Raw genomic sequence first — 22822 nt, forward strand, 5'->3', positions numbered from 1 at the left:
ATACATATGTAACAAACCTGCACGTTATGCACATGTACCCTAGAACTTAAAGTATAATAATAATAATAAAAAAAAGAAACTACCTGAATTGACATCTAAAAAAAATAAATAAATAAAATAAAATAAAATACAAAAGAAAAAAGCAAAGAAAATCACTAATATCGGAGGCTACCCTTCTATATGCTATATAATGCTGCTATATAATAGGATCAAATCCACTTATAACATTCTCTAAAGGTACATGAAGGTCATTTGGGTTTAGAAAATAAGAGCCAACTCTGTAATCCTAATAACTATACAAAGAGCATTATCCTACCATACACACTGTACTACAAACACACTGTAAGTAACCGCTATTCAAAGTATGATCAACAGCCTAGGATCAATCTACAGACTGTCTATGATAAGGAAATTTAGGGTACTTAGAAAATGTTTTTGAAGCAATTTGACCAAAGAAATGTTGTTTGTTGCATCTAATGATAAAAAATTGAGCCTTTTTTTTTTTCATTTAATTTTGCTGTAATTTGTTTTTATTATATTTTATAAAATACTCGTCTGCAACATGCTGGCAATGAAGAAACTGATCCTTCCCCACAAATAGTCTGAAACATGGCACTGTAAGTTATATTACAAATTTGGCATTTCACAAAATAGTAGTAAGATCCAGTAAAAAAAATTTCTTTTTTTTTTTTTTTTCTCAAAGGTGATTTAAGTAAGTTTAAAACTTTAAGTAAGTTTAAAACTTTGTCTCTGGGTAAACTGAAATGCTAAGTTTAAATCTCTGGGTTACATAAAATCACTTTTTTTTTTTTTTTTTTTTTTGAGATAAGAGTCTTGCTCTGTCACCCAGGATAGAATGCAGTGGCACGATCTCGGCTCACGGCAACCTCCACCTCCTGGGTTCAAGCGATTCTCCTGCCTCAGCCTCCCAAGTAGCCGGGATTACATGCACATGCCACCATGCCCGGGTAATTTTTGTATTTTTAGTGGAGATGGGGTTTTGCCATGTTGGCCAGGCTGGTCTTGAACTTCTGACCTGTGGCCATCCGCCCGCCTCAGCCTCCCAAAGTGCTGGGATTATAGAAATTACCTTTTTTAATTTACAGAGAACTATTTCTGCTAAACAAAAACTAAGGAAAAAAGTCACCATGTCAAATCTTATTTAGAATTGTAAATAAAGTTAACTTACCCATTGCTACATAGGATTTAAAGCGTGTTGATAATTTGTCCACAAAGGCACTTAAGATTTCCAATCCCATTAATGATACCTACAGATAAAAAGGGATTTTAATGAATATAAATTACTGATGCATACTTTAATATCAGCATATAATTTTTGACATATAAAAGATCTTCATAAATATATTACACTTTTAAAAAATGAGATTTAAGTATTCAAGGGTAAACAGTCATGAGGTTGGAGCACTCTAATCTCAAATGGTTCAACAATAAAAACAACAATAATAATGTGTAAATAGGAAGATCGCAATAAAGCATATTTGGTACAACGCTAACTGGTAAATTAGACGAAGTTACACAGGAGTTTACTGACTCTATAGTCATGCATCACTTAATGACAGGGATAAATTCTAGCAAAGGTATTATTAGGTAATTTTGTTATTGTGCAAACATCAGAGTGCACTTACACAAACCTAGATAGTGTATCGCCTACTACAAACCTAACCTACATGGTATATGCTATTGCTTCTAGGCCACTACCTGTACAGTATGTTACTGTGCAAAATACTGTAGGCAACTGTTAACATAACGGTATTTGTGTATCTAAACATAAAAAAGGTGATGCAAGCACAACATTGTAACAACTATGACATCACCAGGCAATAGGAATTTTTCAGCTCTATTATATCTTATGGGACCACCAATGTATACACAGTCCATCACCGACCACAATGTTGTTATGTGGTATGCATAACTATATTTGTAACTTTGAAATGTTTCCTAAATGAAACAGTTAAAAATGAAGAGCCTCTTTAATTACAGAGGAATTTCATCTTCTGTCTGGGATGTAGAAACTAGAAAGAACATCTCTCTCATTCTAACAAGAAAAAGCCCACTGGGTCTACAAAATCCTAACTGTTCTTGAATCCATCAGAAAGCTAAGGCTGGAGAATAACCAACTAACCTGAAATCTAAACAAAGACATGGGACACAGCCAGTAGGTCACATGTGACAGGACAGGAGGAAAATGAATCCATGATGTAACTGAGTAAGAAGAAGGCAGTTATACTTTACAAAACTATTTACAACTGAGTGTGGGTTAGCATAAAAATACAATCCCTACTAGCCACAGACACAAGGAGAATTCATATCCACTTATAGGCTCCAGTTCACATCTACTTTCAAGCTCTTTCTCCACAAACCTCCACTGGACACTCTTAAGACTAAGGGCTGAGCAGGATACTGGAAAGGCACAAAGGCGCCTAGTACCCTTGTCCTGTAAGAAACAAAAGTTTGAAGCTAAGAAATAAAAGTTTGATGCTCCTCAGTGAAGGATATCAAACACTGTTACTCCTAAGGCACAGGTAGAACTCAATGCTGTTAAGGAGAAGAAAAAGATAAAAAGCCTTCTACCCCAGAGGAAGGAGCAGAAAAACATCCTGGGGCCCATACAGTTGGGGAGAGCCATGGTCTTTATAAAGCGTTACCCCAAGACTCAGGACAAAAAGCTTCCTAAGACTGACGCTGGACCAGAAAAACAAAGAATGACCCTGTTTCCCCCAACCAGACCGGCAAGCATGAAATAAGAAGCAACAGCAGTCTACCAGTGGGGAAGGGGCAAGTACACAAAGAAGAATCCTCTATGAAGCACAAGAAAACAGGGAAAACCTAAAGTGCAGAGTTGAGTAGAAACTTGAGGAAAACCCTTCATAAAATTAACCAAGTGACAAAAAAATGTGAAGCAAATACGAATTAAAGTAACTATAGCAATCATAACATCGAAACCTAACTCAACTCCTGACTAGACTGACTGCATAGCTCCACACTATATATAAGCTTAGCAGAAAAAAAGCATGTCATTTCTAGGCATAAGTACTATTTAACTTGGTTATAAACATCTCAAACACTGTCCAGTTTTCAACCATACATTATGAGACAGACAAAAAAGCAAGGAGGGATACAAACCAATATCAAGAATAAAGCATGGAACAAAATACATAGATAATCTGAAAGCTGGAATTATCAGAGCATTTAAATAACTGTGATTAATGTAGTAAATGTTCTAGTTAAAAGAACAAACAACATGCATGAATAAAAGGAATTCCAGCAGAGAGATGAAAACTTTAAGGCAGACTCAAAATGCAAATAATTTTTTAAATGCATTAAAAGGAAGGCAAAAGTGATTAAGACGCCTCTGATGGGTTCATCAAAAGATTTGACACAGAAAAGGAAAGAATCAGGGAATCTGAAAATACGTTAATACAAATCACTCAATTTGAAATACAAAAAGGAACAAAAAGGGAAGGGGAGAGACAAAGCATTCAAGAGCAGTGAGATAATATCAAATTGTCCAACATAATGTCATAGGAATTCTAGAAGACAGAACAAGGTAGAAGAAATACTTGGAGGGAAAATGGCCAAGAATATGGTAAAAATAATGAAAGGCATCAAACCATACATCTAAGAGTCTCAGAGAACCCTCAAACAGAAAATTCCAAAAAACACCAAGACACATCCTATTCAAACTGTTAAAACTAAAAGAAAGAAAAATCTTAAAGTCAATGAGAAAAAACAAAAAGACATTAAATACACAAGTACAGAAGACTTCCGGCCAGAAAGTATGAGAGTAAGGAGACAATGGAATGACACTGTTACAGTATAGTAGTCCCCCCTTATCTGTTTAAGTAATACATCCCAAGACCCCAGTGGACACCGGAAACCACAGACAGTACTGAGTCCTATATATAATTTTTCCTACAAATATATACTTATGATAAAGTTTAATTTATAAATTAGGCACAGTAAAAGATTAACAACAATAATAAAGTATAATAACCATAACAATATACTATAACAAAAGTTACATGTGTTTCGTCTCTCTTAAAATATTATATTGTACTTACCTGTTTTGGGACTATAACTGACCACAGGTAAGTGAAACCGTAGAAAGCAAAACCACGGATTATTGTACTACCAAAAAAAAAAAAAAAAGAATGCTGTCGCTTCAGAATTCTATACCTAGTTAAAATAAAAGATATTTTAAAACTAAAGGAGAAATAAAAGGTTTTTCAAACAAACAAAATCTGATAGAATTCATTACAAGAGACCTGTATCACAACAAATGTTAAGGGAAAATCTTCGGGGGAAAAATACACAACAGCAGACAAAAACTTAGATCTACACTAAGAAATAACAGGAAATAGTTGAAATTAAAATAAATATTTAAAACCTTAAAAATAAGCTGGGCACAGTGGCTCGTGCCTATAACTCTAGCACTTTGGGAAGCCGGAAGATCACCTGAGGTCAGGAGTTCGAGACCAGCCTGGCCAACATGGCAAAACCCCATCTCTACTAAAAATACAAAAATTAGCTGGGTGTGGTGGCACATAACTGTAATCCCAGCTACTCAGGAGGCTGAGGCACGAGAATCATTTGAACTTGGAAGGCAGAGGCTACAGTAAGCTGAGATCGTGCCATTGCACTCCAGCCTGGCAACAAATCAAGACACTGTCTCAAACAAACAAAAAAAACCTTTAAAATATATTAAATATATGTATTTAATTACTCTAAAAACTAACTGACACTCTAAAACAAATACTAGGTCTACTGAGTTTGGTAAAGTCATGAGATAAAAGGTCACTATAAAAAAATCAATTGTGGGCCAGGCGTGGTGGCTCATGCCTGTAATTCCAGCACTTTGGGAGGGTGAGGCAGGCAGATCACCCGAGGTCAGGAGTTCAAGACCAGCCTGACCAACATGGTAAAACTCTGTCTCTACTAAAAAATACAAAAAAAGTAGCCAAGTGTGGTGGCAGGTGCCTGTAATCTCAGCTACTAGGGAGGCTGAGGCAGGAAAATCACTTGAACCTGGGAGGCAGAGGTTACAGTGAGCTGAGATCGCGCTATTGCACTCTAGCCTGGGTGACAAGAGTGTAACTCTGTCTCAAAAAAAAAAAAAAAAAAAAAATCAACTGTGTCCATACACAGCAGCACTCAACAATCGGGAATTTTCAAAATATTGTATCATTTACAAAACTAACAACAATCACAAAATACTTAGATATAATTCTAACAATTAAGTCCAAGATCTACATACTGAAATCACAAAATGCTAATGAAAGTGATCGAAGAAGAGATGAATAAATGGAGATATATATATATCAAATTCATGAATTGGACAACTTAATATTATAAAGATTTGAAACCCCACAAATTGTTCTTGTGTGAATGCAATCCCAATCAAAATTCCAGTAGAATCTGATGCAGAAATTGACAAGCTGATCCTGAAATGTATATAGAAAGGTAAATGAATTAGAATACTCATATCAATATTGAATAAGAAAAATGAAGTTAAAGTGCAATTATCTTATTTGAAGACTTAATACAAACCTATAGTAATCAAGACAATGTGGGGGCTGTGCACAGAGGCACATTCCTGTAATCCTAGTACTTCTGGAAGCTGAGACAAGAGGATCGCTGGAGACCTGCCTGGGTAACATAGTGAGACTCTGTCTCTACAAAAAATTTTAAAAAGTAGCTGGCCATGGTGGCACAGGCATGTAATACCAGTTACTCAAGAGGCTGAAGCAAGAGGATCACTGGAGCCCAAAAGTTTGAAGCTGTAGTGACCTATGAATGTACCACTGTGCTCCAGCCTGGGTAACAGAGTAATACCCTGTCTCAAAAGAACAAACAAATATATAGACGAATGAAACAGAAGAGGGAGTAGAAAAATAGACATACACATATATAGTCAACTGATATCCAACAACTGTGCAAAGGCAATTCAATGAAGGAAAGAAATATACTTTTGCAATAAATGGTGATGTTACAATTGGATATCCATATGCAAAATAAAAAATGAACCTCAACCTATACATCACATCATTCACAAAAATCAACTCAAAAATGTATCAGACATAAACCTAAAACCTAAAACTATAAAACTACTAGAAGAAACCACAGGAGAAAATCTTTACACCTGGAGTACACAAGTTAATTCTTAGAGACAACATGAAAAGAAACATAAAAGAAAAAAACATAAAAGATTCTTGAAGACAACATAAAATTTTAAAAATTGATGAAGCAGACTTCACTAAGAACTTCTGCTTGTTAAAAGACATGGCTAAGAAAATGAAAAATCCAGGCACAGATTAAGAGAAGATATTTTCAAAATACTTATCTGATAGCCAACTGGGTTCACTGTAGAATTTAACAAGCCTATTCTAAAATTCATATGAAAATTCAAGGGGCCCAGAATTGTCAAAACAAGCTTGAAAAAGTTGGAAGACTCAAATTTCCCAATTTCAAAACATCCTACAAAGCTTCTGTAATCAAGACAGTGTGACAATGGCACAAGGAGAAAAATATAAATTAATGAAATAGAATGCAGAGTCCAGAAATAAACCCATACATTTTTATGGGCAACGGATTTTCAACAAGGGTGTCAAGACCATTCAATGGGGAATGATTCAACATATGGTACTAGGACAACTGAATGAATGTGGACCACTACCTCACACCATACATAAAAATTAACTCAAAATGAATCATAAACCTAAATGTGACAGCTAAAACTCCATAGCTATTAGAAGAAAACATAGGGTAAATCATTGTGACATTGGCCATGGTTTCTTAGACAGGACATAAAAAGCATAAACAAAAAATAAAAAAAGAATTAGAGTTTATTAAAACTAAAAATACCTAGTCTTCAAAAAAACACCATGAAGAAAGTGAAAAGACAACCAACAGAATAGGGGAAAATATTTGTAACACATATATCTGATAAGGGACTTGTATCCATAAGAACTTTTACAACTTAATAGTAAAAGGACAAATAATCCATTTTTTTTAAATGAGCAAACAGAATAGAAAGTCTGGAAATACACTCACATGAATATAGTCAAATGATCTCTCACAAAAAAGCAAAGGCAATATAATGAAGAAAAGATAGTCTTTTCAACAAATGGTATTGCAACAATTGAGATCCACATGCAAAAAAATTAACCTAGACGCAGACCTTACGTCCTTCCCCAAAATTAACTCAAAGGATCATAAAACTAAACGTAAAACAAAAAACTCCTATAAAATAACATAAGAAAAAAATCTAACTGACCTTGGTGTGGCAATGTCTTTTTAGATATGATACCAAAGGCATGGTCCATGAAAGAAATAAATGTTAAGCTGGACTTCACTAAAATTAAAAACTTCTGTTCTATGAAAGATATATAGAGAATAGGAAAACAAGCCACAGACTGGGAGAAAATATTTGCAAAATACACATCTGATAAAAGACTGTAATGCAAAATATACAAAGAACTCTTAAAACTCAACAAGAAAATAAACAATTCAAAAAATGGGCAAAAGATCCAAACAGTGCCTCACCAAAAAAGATGTAAGATATATAAACAGCAAATAAGCACATGAAGAGATTCTCAACATCATATGTCATTATGAATTGCAAATAAAATTACGATACCACTACACACCCATTAAAATGGCCATAACCCAATTCACCTACAACACTAAGTGCTGACAAAGGTAGGGAGAGGAACTCTCATTCACCACTGGTGGGAATGCAAAATGGTACAGTTATTTTGGCAGTTTCTTATAAAGCTAAATATACTCTCCCCCATATGATCCAGTGATCATTCATGTTCCTTGGTATTTAGCCAAAGGAGTTGAAAACTAATGTCCACAAAACACCTACAAACTCAAATTTTTTGTTTTTGTTTTTTGTAGAGATAGGGTTTCACCACGTTGACCCAGCTGGTCTTCAACTCCTGGACACAAGCGATCCACCCGCCTTGGCCTCCCAAAGGGCTGGGATTACAGGCATGCGCCACCATGACCAGCCCACACTCATGTTTAAAGCAACTTTATTCACAGTTGGCAAAACTTGGAAGCAACCAAGATGTCCCTGAGTAGCGGAATGGATAAATATGTAGTACATTCAGACAATGGAATAGTATTCAGCACTAAAAGGAAATGAGCTATCAAGGCATGAATAAGACATGAAAGAACCTTAAATGTATGCTACTAAGTAAAAGAAGTTAGCCTGAAAAGGCTTCATACTGTTGGAGTCAAACTACATGACATTTGGAAAAGGCAAAACTATGGAGATGGTAAAAGGATTGCCAGGTGTTGGGGAAAGAGGAAGTTTTAGGCAGAGCACAGAGGATTTTCAGGGCAATAAAACTATTCTGCATAATACTATAATGTTAGGTGCATTTATCAAAACCTATAACATGTACAACACTTAGCATGAACCCTAATGTAAACTGTGGACCTTGAGTGATAATGATGTGTGAATGTAGGCTCATCAATTATAACAAATGTATCACTCTGGTAGGGAATGCTGCCAGTGGGGGAGGCTGTGCATTATGCGGAAGCAGGGGGATATATGAGAAATCTGTCTCTCTCACTCAATTTTACTGTGAACCTAAAACTGCTCTAAAAAAATAAAAACTATTAAAAAACAAAAATGAGCAAAGAACTTGAATAGGCATTTCTCCAAATAAGATATACGAATGGCAGTCAGGCACAGTGGCTCACCCCTGTAATCCCAGCACTTTGAGAGGCCAAAGTGGGTGGATCACCTGAGGTCAGGAGATTGAGACCATCCTGGCTAACAAGGTGAAACCCGTCTCTACTAAAAATATCAAAAATTAGCTGGGCATGGTGGCATGTACCTGTAGTCCCAGCTACTTGGGAGGCTGAAGCAGGAGCTGAGAGATTGGAACCCTTATATGCTGCTGGTGGTAATGTAAAATGGTGCAGCCATTGAAGAAAACAGTTTGGCAGTTCCTTCTAAAGTTAAACATAAACTTACCACATGGCCCAGGAATTCCACTCTTAGGTATATACCCAAAGGAAGTGAACTCAAACAGATATAGCCATGTGTACCTGTACATCAATGTTCACTGCAGCATTATTCACAATAGTTAAAGGTGGAAACAGCCCACATGTCCATCAACTGATGCACAGATAAACAAAATGTGGTATATGCATACAATAGAATTTTACTCAGCCATAAATAGGAATGGCTGATACATGCTATAACATAGATTAACCTTGAAAATATCACAATTCAATGAAGCTAGTCACAAGAGGCTACACGTTATATGGTTCAATTTATAAGAAATGTCTACAATAGGCAAATCTATAAAGATAAGTAGAATAGTGGTAGCTTAGGACTAGGTTGGGGTGGGTATGGAGGGTGAGATAATAGCTAAAGGGTACAGAGTTCTTTTGGAGGTGATGAAAATGTTTTAAAATTTACTGTCGTGATGGTTGCACAAACCTGTAGCTATTACAAAATCAATGTAACATACACTTCAAATGAGTGAATTATATAGAATGAGATATCAATAGAGCTGTTAAACAAAATTGAAAATCCAAAATAGACTCAACTACACATATATGAGACAAGCAGTTATCTCAAAAAAGCAGGAAAAATGTGTACTCTTAAGAATATACTTAGGAATCTATCCCCAAGATATACAAGTAAAATTATGAAAAGACATGCAAAAATTATTCACTACAAGAGACTGGAAACTATGCAAACATTCATCAGTATGGGACAGATTCAATAAACCATGGTGTATCCACACTACAGGATACTATGACACTTTAAAAATAAAAATGAAGACTACCCTAATTCTGCTATGCAATGATCTCCACAATATACTGTTAAGTGAAAAAAGCAAAGTTGGAAGAAGTATTTATATCAAAAAAAGGGGAATTAAGTAGATATAGACAGACATAAATGTTTAAAAAAAACAATGATGGCTGGGTGCGGTGGCTCATGCATGTAATCCCAGAACTTGGGGAGGTCAAGGTGGGAGCATCACTTGAGCCCAGGAGTTTGATAACAGCCTGCACAACATGGCAAGACCCCATCTCTACAAGACATAAAAAATTAGGCATGGTGGCATGCGCCTGTAGTCCCAGTTGCTAGGGAGGCTGAAGTGAGAGGATCACCTGAGCCTGGGACATCAAGTCTGCAGTGAGTCATGATGGTGCCACTGCACTCTAACCTGGGCAACAGAGTGAGATCCTGTCTCAAAAAACAAACACAAAAACACACACAGACACAATGATGGAAAATAAAATTTTAATGGTGAGAACAGGATACAAGGAACAGAGAAAGAAACTAGAGTTCTTTGAAGACACCTTCTTTTAGCAACAACTATTTTATTTCATTGAAAATGAAATTTCATTGAAATTAACCAAATAAAATTTCATTGAAAATGAAATAAAATAAATGAATCTAAATTTACATCGAGTTAGTACCATAACCACAAAAAAGACTATTTCCAAGTGACTTGAAACACAGCAATTTGACTCTATCTAGTCAATGGGATATATCCTAGAGACAAAAACAAAACGGAAAAATACAGCTAACGGTCTTTATAAATCTTATTGTTGTTGACAGAAAAAATACAGATAGAAAACAGAAGTAAAAACTGTAGCCTTAAATCTGAATTAGAAATATCCGTATGAACTCATGATATATTTTTAAAATTAAAATAAAATCTAGGTCATGTGTAGCGGCTTATGCCTGTAATCCCAGTACTTTGGGATGCTGAGACGGGAGGACTGCTTGAGCCTAGGAGTTCAAGACCAGCCTGGGCAACACAGGGAGACCCTATCTCTAGAAAAAAAATTTTTTAAGTTAGTTGGGCATGGTGGTGTGCACCTGTAGTCCCAGCTACTTGGGAGGCTGAGGTAAGAGGATTGCTTGAGCCCAGGAGGTTGAGGCTGCAGTGAGCTGTGTTTGCGCCACTGCACTCCAGACTAGGCAACAGACAGAGAGACCCTGTCTCAAAACATAAAAATTAACCAAATAAAATAAGATCTAACTCTGTCCACTGAAAGAAATCTAGAAACAATGACCAAACAAGGACAATGAATACCACTAGCACCACATTGCAGTTTCCAGGCACCCCTTCCCATGAAAAAAGATCAAGAGCTTCATGGAGAGGTGGTTCATTCCTGGGCTGGAGCAGGAAATACATCTTGTGATATTAGACAGCAAAGAAGCAGTCAAAGATTGCTAGGGTCATGTCAAGATAGGACAGTTTGAATATCAAAAAGGGTAATAACTGCATTGTCTTGAAACACATTAGGTATATTTAAATATATACGTTCATAATTATATGAAAACAAAAACAAAACATTTGAAGGATACTAAAAAAAAAAAAAAAACCATTATTTTCACAATTAGTAAGTAAATGGAAAGAATCATAGAAATATACCTACCATTCTATATAAACCATATCACTGGGTAAATAACTGTAAATGGGGAAAGTTTCTCTTTGTAAAACTATTCCAGACAATAAATGAAGAAATAACAGAATTCAAATATCACCGTTTTGCAAACTCTAATGAATTAAGAGATCTAGACACTGAATGTTAATGGCCTCTAACATCACACAAAAAAACAGACCTAGAGCTTGTGTGCCTTCCATACCTCATGTGCCTCCAGGAAGGAGATGGAAGGACAGTATTTCCTATTAAACAGTCTTGCCCCCCCGCCCCCCAAAAAAGGACTCCATTTAAGTTTTAGATCCAACTAAATTACCAATTTACAGGAAAAACTGAGGGAACAGTCAAACATCATTACACGAATGAAACTGGCAAGATCCAGACTGTGGGAAAAATCTACACAAATAAAACTCAAGAATTTTTTTAAATAGAGAGAGAGACAAAGGGGGAAACATTAAAAGAGACTTAATAAATATGTTGACTCTTGCAGGCAGAATAATAACCTCACAAAGGCGTTCACAACCTGACTCCCAGAACCTCTGAATATGGTATCACACTTGGCAAAAGGGACTCTGCAGATACAATTAAGGATCTTGAGAGGGAAAAATTACCCTGGATTATCCTAGGCCTAAAGGTATCACAAGGGTCTCCCTCCCCATCTGTTTTGTGGTGAGAACGTGACATCTACGCTCTTAGTAAATTTCAAGTACAATACACATTAACCATAGTCACCATACTGTGCATTAGGTTTCCAGAACTTACACATAACAGAAAACATGTACCCTTTGACCAATATCTCCCCTTTTTCCACATCCCTCAATCCCTGGTAATCACCATACTATTCTGTTACTATCTATAAATTTGACTTTTTTTTTTAAGATTTGACATAAAAGTAAGATCATGCTGTATTTGTCTTTCTGTGTCTGGCTTATTTCACTTAGTATGTCTTCCAGGTTCATCCATGTTGTCACAAATGGCAGGATTTCCTTCTTTTTTAAGGCTGAATAATACTCCTTTGTGTGTGTGTTATGTGTTGTGTGTGTGTGTGTGTATACATATAAACACATACATATACACACCCCACATTTTCTTTATCCATTCATCTGTTTATGGACACAGTGGTTTCCATATCCTGGCTATTGTGAATAATGGTGCAATGAACAAGGGAATGCAAATATCTCTTTCAGACAGTGATTTATTTTCTTTGGATATATACTCAGAAGTGGAGCTCATGGTAGCTCTATTTTTAATTTTCTGAGGAACCTCCTTACCATTTTCCATGATAGCTGTATCAATTTACATCCCCATCAACAGTGTACAATTTTCTTCTCCACATCCTCTCCAATATTTGTTATCTTTTGATTTTTTTGATAACAGACATCCTAATTGGTATGAGGTGATATTTCATCGTAGTTCTGAATTACATTACCCTAACAATGACTGATGTTGGTATCTTCTCAAATATTGAGTTAGACGAGCATCTCATACATTTTGGATACTAAACCCTTATCAAATATGATTTACAAGTATTTTCTCCCATTCAGTAGACTGCCATTTTGTTTTGATTGCTTCCTTTGCTGTCCAGAAAACTTTGTAGTCTGATGTAGTTCCCCTGTTTATTTTTGCTTTTGTTGGCTGTATTTTCATGTCAAATTCAAAAAATCACTGCCAAGACCAAAGTCAAGGATATTTCCTCCTATGTTTTCTTCTAGGAGTTTTACAGTTTTAGGTCTTGCATTTAAGTCTTTAATCAATTTTGAGGTAATTATTGTGTATGGTGTAAAATAAGGGTCCAATTTCATCCTTTTGCATGTGGATATCCAGTATCTCCAATACTGTGTATTGAAGACACTATCCTTTCCCCATTGTGTATTCTCGGTGTCTTTGTCAAAAATTAGTTGACTATATATGTGTGGATTTATTTGAAGGGTCCTTATAAGGGGGAATCCTTATAAAGACAAGGGTACTTGTAAAAAGGAGGCCAAGAGCCACAGTCAGAGGAGATTTGATGACAGAAGAGGTCAGACGAAGAGATTTGAAGATGTTATACTGCTGGCTTTGAAGATGGAGAAAGATACCAAGAATCAAGCAAAGCAGGCATCCCCTAGAAGCTGGAAAATTCTCTGCTAAAGTCTCCAGAAGGAATATAATCCTGCTGACACCTTGATTTTATCCCAAAGAAACCCATTTTAGATTTTTGACCTATAGAACTGTAAAACAATAAATGTATACGTGTATAAGCTAGTGTGTCATAATTTGTTAGCAGCAATAGGAAGATAATATATTAATGAATCACAAGATGTGGCTCTTATTTGGTTCCCAACTTTTCTTAAAATAACTTACTAAAAGATTTAGAAATGCGAACCCTGGACATGTGACATAAAGGAATTATTGTTTTATAATTGTGATGATGTTGAGGTGACATTAATAAATTTTGAAAAAGAACATGTATCTTTGAGACAGTAACTAGGAAGTCCTGGGGATGAAACGGTATGATATCTGTGATTTGTGACACAGTGATGGGGTAGGATTGGCCACGGGCCGATAAGCATTGTGGCTGAATTTATTTTACTGTCTACCTTTACATACGTTCAAAATTCTCCATAATAAAGTTTTTGTAATTAAAGAGATCATGATTCCTAATGGTGAGATGTTAGAAAACACCCTTGGTACCCAGAACACAAGGTGTTTTATTCATCCTAATCCTAAGGGTCTTAGCCAATACACCAAAAGCAGGCAAAACTGTTGTTAGTCTGTGATATACCTATAGAAAACCTTTTAAAAATCTATAAATTGGAAAAAACATGTTTTTAATTATTATAATAATAAGCAGGCTAGCCATAAAAATCAATATACCAAATGCCATTTTATTTCTATAAGCCAAAAAACATAATTTTTAAAGCTATAGTGGCTCATACCTATAGTTCCAGCTACTCAGAAGACTGAGGCCAGAAGGTCACTTGAGCCCAGGAACTGGAGGATACAGTGAGCTATGATCATGCCACTACACTCCAGCCTGGGCAACAAAGCAATATCCTGTCTCCAAAATAAATAAATTGTAAAAATACAAAAGAACAAATAGCATTTATAATACTCACACTTTAAATTACCTAGGAGTTGGCCAGGCGCGGTGGCTCACGCCTATAATCCCAGTACTTGGGGAGGCCAAGGTGGGCGGATCACCACAGGTCAGGAATTTGAGACCAACCTGGCCAACATGGTGAAACCCCGTCTCCACTAAAAATACAAAAATTAGCAGGGCGTGGTGGCGGGCACCTGTGGTTCCAGCTACTCTGGAGGCTGAGGCAGAATCGCTTTAACCCAGGAGACGGACGTTGCAGTAAGCTTTAGCTGAGATCATGCCACTGCACTCCAGCCTGGAGACAGAGTGAGACTCCATCTCAAAAAAAGAAATTCTGATTCCTTCCATTTTTTCAGTGAAGTCGGAAGCAATGCATGCCTCAGCTGACAATGATCGTAGAAGAGGTACCAGTAGGACCAAGCGGAGAGGAAAAGATGTAGAATAGCTGTTTAAGTGAAAGCGTGAATGAACTAAGAAAATATAGTATGACTGTCAGGCAGCATTAAGGGCCCACATGATGGTCAGAAATTTAAAATGAAGCCAGTTAAAGAAGTTTTGTGTTTTTCCCCAAACACCTTCAGTTGCACTAGTGCAGGTACAGGGTAGGCAAAGTGGGATTAACCAGTATTGCACTTTTTTCTGAGACAAAGTCTCGTTTTGTCACCCGGGTTGGACTGTAGTGTCACAATCTCAGCTCACTGCAAACTCTGCCTAGCAGGTTCAAGGGATCTTCCCACCTCAGCCTCCCAAATAGCTAGGATTACAGGCATGCACCACCACACCTGGCTAATTTTTCTTTTCTTTTTTTTTTTAGTAGAGATGGGGTTTCACCATGTTGCCCAGGCTGGTATCAAACTCCTGACCTCAGGTGATCGCCCCACCTCAGCCTCCCAAAGTGCTGGGATTACAGGTGTGAGCCACCATGCTCAGCTCAGTATAACAGTTTATCAAATGAGGACCATAAAACAAGAATGAAGAGAGAAAACAGAATTAAGAATGAACGTAAGGACTAGTATCAGAATCTACAAGGAACTCAAATCAGCAAGGAAAAAAAAACAAAACAATCCCATCAAAAAGTGGGCAAAGGGCATGAATAGACAATTTCCAAAAGAAGATACACAACTGGACAACAAACATATGAAAAAATGTCCAACATCACTAATCATCAGGGAAACGCAACTTAAAACCACAATGAGATACCACCTTACCCCTGCAAGAATGGCCATAATTAAAGAGTCAAAAAAACAATGGGTGTTGGTGTGATATGATGTGATGAAAAAGGTACACTTTTACACTGCTGGTGTCCACTATGGAAAACAGTATGGAGATTCCTTAGAGAACTAAAAGTAGAACTACCATTCCATCTAGCAATTGCACTACTGGGTATCTACCCAAAGGAAAAGAAGTCATTATATAAAAAAGACACAGGAACATGCATGTTTATAGCAGCACAATTCACAATTGCAAAGACATGGAACCAACCTAAGTGCCCATTAACCAATGAGTGGATAAAGAAAATGTGGTGCACATACACCATGGGATACTACTCAGCCATAAAAAGGAACAAAATAATGTCGTTTACAGCAACTTGGATGAGCTGGAGGCCATTATTCTAAGTGAAACTCAGAAAATCAAATATCGTATGTTCTCACTTACAAGTTAGGAGCTAAGCTGTAAGGAATCAAAGGCATAAGAATGGTAAAATAAACTTTGGGGACTCGGAGGAGGTTGAGGGATAAAAGACTATATATCGGTAGTGTACATTGCTTGGATGACAGGTGCACTAAAATCTCAGAAATCACCAACAAAGGACTTATCCACATAACTAAAAGCCACCTGTACCCCCAAAACCACTGAAATTATAATTAAAAAAATTTTTAAAAAAGAATGAATGTAAGGGTATGATTAATGGGTGAGCTTAATGAAACAGATGTTACGTGGGGTGGTAAAACTCTTCAAGTTCAAAGAAATGAGGTTCAGAATTTAGAGTTCCAGCATATCATAATCACCAACAGTAATGTCACTGGTGAAGGGGTGAATCAAGGCCGGGCGCAGTGGTTCATGCCTGTAATCCCAACACTTTGGGAGGCCAAGGCGGGTGGATCATCTGAGGTCAGGAGTTTGAGAGCAGCCTGGCCAACATGGCGAAACCCTGTCTCCACTAAAAATACAAAATAAGCCGGGTGTGGTGGCGTGTGCCTGTAATCCCAGCTACTCAGGAGGCTGAGGCAGAAGAACCACTTGAACCCACGAGGTGGAGGATGCAGTGTGCTGAGATGGCACTACTGCACTCCAGCCTGGGCGACAACAGCAAAACTCCATCTCAAAAAAAAAAAAAAAACAAAAAGTGTGAATCACCAGCAACTATATACCTGAAGTGGTCTGAATTAGTGGCGGCAGCATTTACAACCATGTAACTATCATTAGGTCTTCATAGATAGTCGGGTTGACATATTTACATGTCGAAATATATTTTACCTCATAAATTATGTGTGATTTTCCTTTATAGTACAGCTAGTACATTCTAGAGGTTTTTAAAATTTATATGTATCAGATATTATCTATAAATTTTATTTCAGAATTGAAACGGGAGAAGGGGTAATTAAAAGAGGGCACTGACTCTGACAGGATTGAGAATCACCGCCATAGAAAAATTTTTTATGCATATGTAACAAGGTGACAAAAAGGACAACGTTAAAAATAAAGAATTAAAAACAACCTGGATGTTCACCTATACAGCAGGTAAATGGAATAGGCAACATCAATATGTATTAATGGGTAGATAAACCTCACCTCTTTTGGCAAACTAAAAAATGGCATATTTCTTAATAGTTTATAGGATATATAATTGAGGTGACACCAATGGTGGGAAGTATCCTCCTCAGAATGCGAAAGGGGCTATGATTTTAAATTCTGAGAATACATGAAATGCTACCACACAGCCCCGCACTACATAGCACTACATAGTTATAAATGCTTTCACTGTTTTCTCTTTTTTTTTTTTTTCCCCCAAGACAGGGTCTGGCTCTGTTGCCCAGGCTGGAGTACAGTGGCCCAATCATGGCTTACTGCAGTCTCAATATCCTGGGCTAATTCTTTTGTAGAGATGAGGTCTCACTATCTTGCTCAGGCTGCGTTTTCTCCATTTTTTTTTTTTTTTTTTTTTTTTTTTTTTTTTTTTTTTTTTTGAGACGGAGTCTCGCTCTGTCGCCCAGGCTGGAGTGCAGTGGCCGGATCTCAGCTCACTGCAAGCTCCGCCTCCCGGGTTTACGCCATTCTCCTGCCTCAGCCTCCCAAGTAGCTGGGACTACAGGAACCCGCCAACTCGCCCGGCTAGTTTTTTGTATTTTTTAGTAGAGACGGGGTTTCGCCGTGTTAGCCAGGATGGTCTCGATCTCCTGACCTCGCGATCCACCCATCTCGGCCTCCCAAAGTGCTGGGATTACAGGCTTGAGCCACCGCGCCCGGCCTTCTCCATTTTTTAACGTCAACTTACCCTATGGTTGCAGATGAAATATAAATGTTACTAATCCTCATAATATACAAAAGTAAAAGTAGAGCTGGCAAATAATAGGATATTGCAGAGGTTTATAAAAGTAGAGAAAAGGAATATGGATATTCTAATCTCCCTAGGCTCAAGCAACTCCTCCACTAATTCACCAAGTCTATGGTCTAAAGCAATATACTTATGTCTCCTTTTCTACAAAAAAAGGAAAACAATAGTACACCAATTTCCTAAGGCCATCTTAAATATTAAATGAGACAATGCAAATAAAGCATGTGAGACAGTGCCTGGTACTCACTAAGGACTCTGTAAATGGTGGTTATCATACTTAACTGTATTTTATGAAGCAATTTTTATTGCCGTAATACCATTTAAAAATTTGAGAACTCCTGAAATTGCAGGAGCATTCTGAGTAAAAGTCAAATGTCAGACTACCTATATCACATATATGCCTATTTCTATATTCTGAATTTTCAATTATGACTTCTCCATTGAACTTGGGACCCCAACTGTCTATCATCTCAACTTGTATGTTAAACAATCTTCTCACACCTAACACAGTAAAAACTAAACTTTCTATATCCTTCACCCAATTTGTTCTTCTCTCAGTCTTCCCTATTTCAATAAACAGCACAATCTAATCTACTGCTGAAGCAAGGCAATTATCCATAATTCCTCTCTTTCTTTCAACCCTCAAACCCAATCCAACAGGAGCTCCTAGTGGATCTACCACCAAATCATAGCCCAAATTTTCCACTTTTCAGCATTGCCATTGCTATCAAACCAGGCCTAGCCACCATTATCTCGCTGCTGCTTCTGTTACTCCTTTATAGTCGACTCTCCACAAAGCAGCCACCCTTTACACACATAAAACCCCCCACTGTATTTATTTTTTTTAGACGGGAACTTGCTCTGTTGCCCAGGCTGGTCTCAAACTCCTGGCCTCAAGTAAGCCTTCTGTCTCAGCCTCCCAAGTAGCTGGGACTACAGACACAAGCCACCACTCCCAGTTACCTCCACCATATTTAGAATAAAATTCTATGACTTCATACCTGCCCAGCTACTTCCACCATATTAAGAATAAAATCCTATGACTTTATACCTGCTTCCTCAACTTTGTCTTTCTTAACACCTCACTCATTTAAACTCTAGCCAGGCTGGCTTTCTTTATGTTCCTCAACAAAACTAGGGTCTCTGAATTTGCTGTTTTCTCTGCTTCAATTATTCTTCACTCTTATGTTTCTTCAGTGTCTGCACTCACATGACACCTCTTTTGACCACCCAAAGTAGAGTCTTATAAGCATTTCAAACCATGTTTATTTACAAGCACATGCTACCTGAAATGATCTAATTTCTATACCTGTCTACCTCTTTCTAACGCAATGGCAGGAATCTCATTTTCCCATCTTCTGTTAAGTCACCTTCTCAATGAGGTCTTCAACGACCAACTATTTAAAATTCCAACATATGTATCTTGCCTAGTATTCCCTATTCCCTTCACTGTTTTTCTTTCCAAACCACTTAACACCATCTAACACACTTTACATTTTATTTATCTTTCCTGTGTATTCCTCTCCTCCACTGTATCTGCAATGCCTAGAAGAGTAAGTTCCTGATAATAACAGGTCATCGATAAATATCCTAATGAAGCTGAATGAATGGGCCTTGTCTTGTTTAAAGCTGGATGGATCCTTAGCATCTTGAATACCCAGCATACAGGAGGCACTCAAATTTACTAACACAATGACTGTTAAGACACTCAGATTCTGAAGCACTACCAATCCAAAGAAAAACTGTATTTTGTTCAGTATAAACTGAAATTGAGATATGATTCTATTTGTATGTTCAAAAACTCCTATGACACACTTTTTAAAATAGTTAAATATGTTTTATTGTATCTTAAGTAAAAAAAAAAAAAAGATTACCCAGTTGGGTAACTTAGTTTATAAAACCTAAAGCAACAGATTAATTAGAATGCCCTTTCCCTAACAATGTCAGAAAAGTTTTTATGCTACAGAATTCAACAGAAAGGGGAGAACTAATGATTTAGGAAAGAGAGCAGAATTGATGGATCAATGTCCTTGAGTAAGCAAGAAGGCATGGAATCTAATACTTTTGTGGAGGGAATGGCATAAATGAGGAAAACAGGCAATTTATCTATTCTAATAAGGAAGAAGGTAGATTATATGGTCACAGCTACAAGGAAGTGTATAGATAGGTGGTGGGAGACTATGGCAGTTCTCTTCTGATTGCTGAAATTGTCTTTGGCTACCTTATCTAGTGAGGAGCATGGGGAAAACGTGTAGTGAAAACAGTTGAGAACCTGGATGAAACCCCTGATGGATTCTAACTCTTAAAGAACAGTTAAAAACACAGCACCAAGTAGAAGTAGGGCTTAGAGGCATAAGAGAAAATTAGCATACTGTAGTATCACAGAATATCAGCATGATTGCTCAACTGTCATTCACTGAGTGCACATATGATGAGTGAAATGGCCCAAAGCCAATTCACAACAGCACGTGTAAAAGATGGCAAATCGATCTTCACTTGGGAAGGGGTGCAAACATTACCAAAACGCTGTCTTTCTACAACAGTCTATGCTGTAGCATAAAATCAACTATCTTGAGTGTGAATATGTATATGCCTTTCTTGCAGAGTAAATTTAGCTTGTTTCTTCCAAAGAAGAAATAATCTCCCAAATGGTAATGATATATTATTAAATTACCATTTCCCCAAACTTTTTAAAAATAATAAAGAGATGGTATGTAAGGAAGCATCGACATGGTTCTCAAACTTTATCATCCTTGTAAAAAGTCTAACCTTTCCAAAACTCATCTGGGCTTTACCATTAAATCTGCATCATAATTCTAGAGTCTGCCTTTCTTCTTTTCGAATAAAAGATTTCAAACTACAGCCTATTCGCTGGATTATGAGAACATGTTACTAAGAAGAATCACTTCATCCATGGGAAGTTGCAGCCAGCATTTTAAAGCAACACTGCCACCAGAAGACAAGAAAGAAAAGTAACTACTAACGACTACGGGACAAGTTAAATACAAAATATTTACCTGGTCTCCCAACGTGGCTACATTACAACCTGCCTACTATGGACTCTTTAGAAAGGCTCATTCCTTCTTGTACCTCCTCTTCGTAACTTTTGTTTTCCCAGCATTAGCCTATCTACTAAGACACATTAACCTAAAATCGTATCCTAATGTCCTAAGTGTTGGTCTGGGTAGTGTTTACCCAGGTGAACACAAATGTCGAAGTCTTTCACTTTTTTTTTTTTTAAATAAGTGATCAATACTGTGTCCTAGTAACTCCGCAACGTGTCACGGAATCGCTGAATTTGTCATTGTTCACAAGTGCAGAAAAACGTGGTCAGAAGTCAGTACTCGCTGCCCAGTGGGGACGCGCGACCCCTCTGTTTCCCCTATTTTTTTTTCTTTTCTTTTTTTTTTTGAGACAGAGTCTCACTCTGTCACCCAGGCTGGAATGCAGTGGCTCGATCTCGGCTCACTGCAACTCCCGCCTGCCAGGTTCAAGCGATTCTCCTGCCTCACCCTCCTGAGTAGCTGGGATTACAGGCGCCCGCCACCACGCCCGGCTAATTTTTGTATTTTCAGTAGAGACGGGTTGCACCATGTTGGTCAGGCTAGTCTCGAACTCCCTACCTCGTGATCCGCCCGCCTCGGCCTCCCAAAAGTGTGTTTCCCCTCTTAAGCGGCGGTTCGGACTGGAGCTCTCCCGGTCCGGCGCTCGCGTTGGGGATTAAAGGGCCGCCGCGGAGGGCGTGACCAGCCCAGCCTCGCCGCGGTCGCTTACCCGGTAGTTGCTCGAACCCACCCAGTCGGTGAGCGCGTCGACAGTCTTGCCCAGGCGGCCCAGGTCCTCTTCCAGGTCCGGGATGGCGCCAGGGGCGCCAAGGTAGAGCAGGAGCTCCTGGCCGACCTGCAGCCGGCCGCCGACGTCCTTCTGCTGCACCTGGGCGCAGAAGTACTCCATGCTGCGGGGCTCCATGGCTGCGGCCGCCTGCCCGCCTGCCAGTCTGTGAGCGGCCAACTTTCCCCGAGCGCCGCCCAGCCTCTAGTGCGGGTCCCCGCGGGAGCGGGCGGGACTCACTTAGCCAGCCCGGGGCGCGGCTTGCGGGGGCGCAGCGGGCGGCGGGAGGGACGCCAAGCGCCCAGCCGCCCCCAAACTAGTCAAACTCGGCGCCCCCCCGAGCCCCAGCCAGCTTCAGAAGCCGCGGCCGCGGGCGACGTCAGCACGCGCGTGACGTCAGCACGACGCCGGCGAGGGCCCTCCCGTCCGGCTAGCGCTTCGCTGAGGAGGTGGTGGAGGTAGCTGCGGAAACCGCTGGGAGCGATAGGACCTCTAGGGAGACTTGGGGTTCTACTTGGTTCGAGCCCACCGGGAGGCGGGCCGTTCTTCGCTAGCCGCTGCTGGGGCAGCGTGCCCTCGCCCTGTGAAATGTAGAACGTTTCCAAGTTTTCCTCCACTTCTGTTCAACGCTTAGGAAAGTTTCTGGTACTTAGCATCCCCCTTTCCCGCCCCCACTGCCGGTTTAAAGAAAACAAAAACCGAAAAAACAGAATACACTCATGACTTCTGCTTCCAGCTACCACCGCAGTCACTGTGTAATACTTACCAAAAAATAAAAACTAAATTCGGTTTGCATAAAGTAAAACGCACAGATCTTCAGCGTACACTTCATGAGTTTCGGCAAATGTATTCATCAGTGTAACCACCACCCCAGTGAGGATACAACACGTTTCCAACACCCCAGG

The 22822-nt window shown here is 38.5% G+C and overlaps 1 protein-coding gene across 9 annotated transcripts in view; it reads right to left on the reverse strand.

The window, feature by feature from the left end:
- The window catches only part of CLASP2 (cytoplasmic linker associated protein 2), a 221610-nt gene extending 199199 nt beyond the window's left edge, over positions 1-22411 (reverse strand). For 6 of the 9 annotated variants that reach the window (XM_030932912.1, XM_030932911.1, XM_030932899.1 and 3 more), the window contains exons 1-2: positions 21861-22411; positions 1190-1268 (exon numbers count right to left, since the gene is read on the reverse strand). In XM_030932912.1, the coding sequence (XP_030788772.1) occupies positions 1190-1268; positions 21861-22055 (274 nt within the window). In that variant the 5' untranslated portion in view covers positions 22056-22411. The remainder of the gene's footprint in view (positions 1-1189; positions 1269-21860) is intronic. The other 3 variants (XM_030932890.1, XM_030932871.1, XM_030932885.1) reach the window with 1 other exon arrangement.
- Positions 22412-22822: the final 411 nt, after the last annotated feature.

The sequence above is a fragment of the Rhinopithecus roxellana genome, chromosome 1 (assembly GCF_007565055.1).
Source record: "Rhinopithecus roxellana isolate Shanxi Qingling chromosome 1, ASM756505v1, whole genome shotgun sequence".
Classification (NCBI taxonomy): domain Eukaryota; kingdom Metazoa; phylum Chordata; class Mammalia; order Primates; family Cercopithecidae; genus Rhinopithecus; species Rhinopithecus roxellana.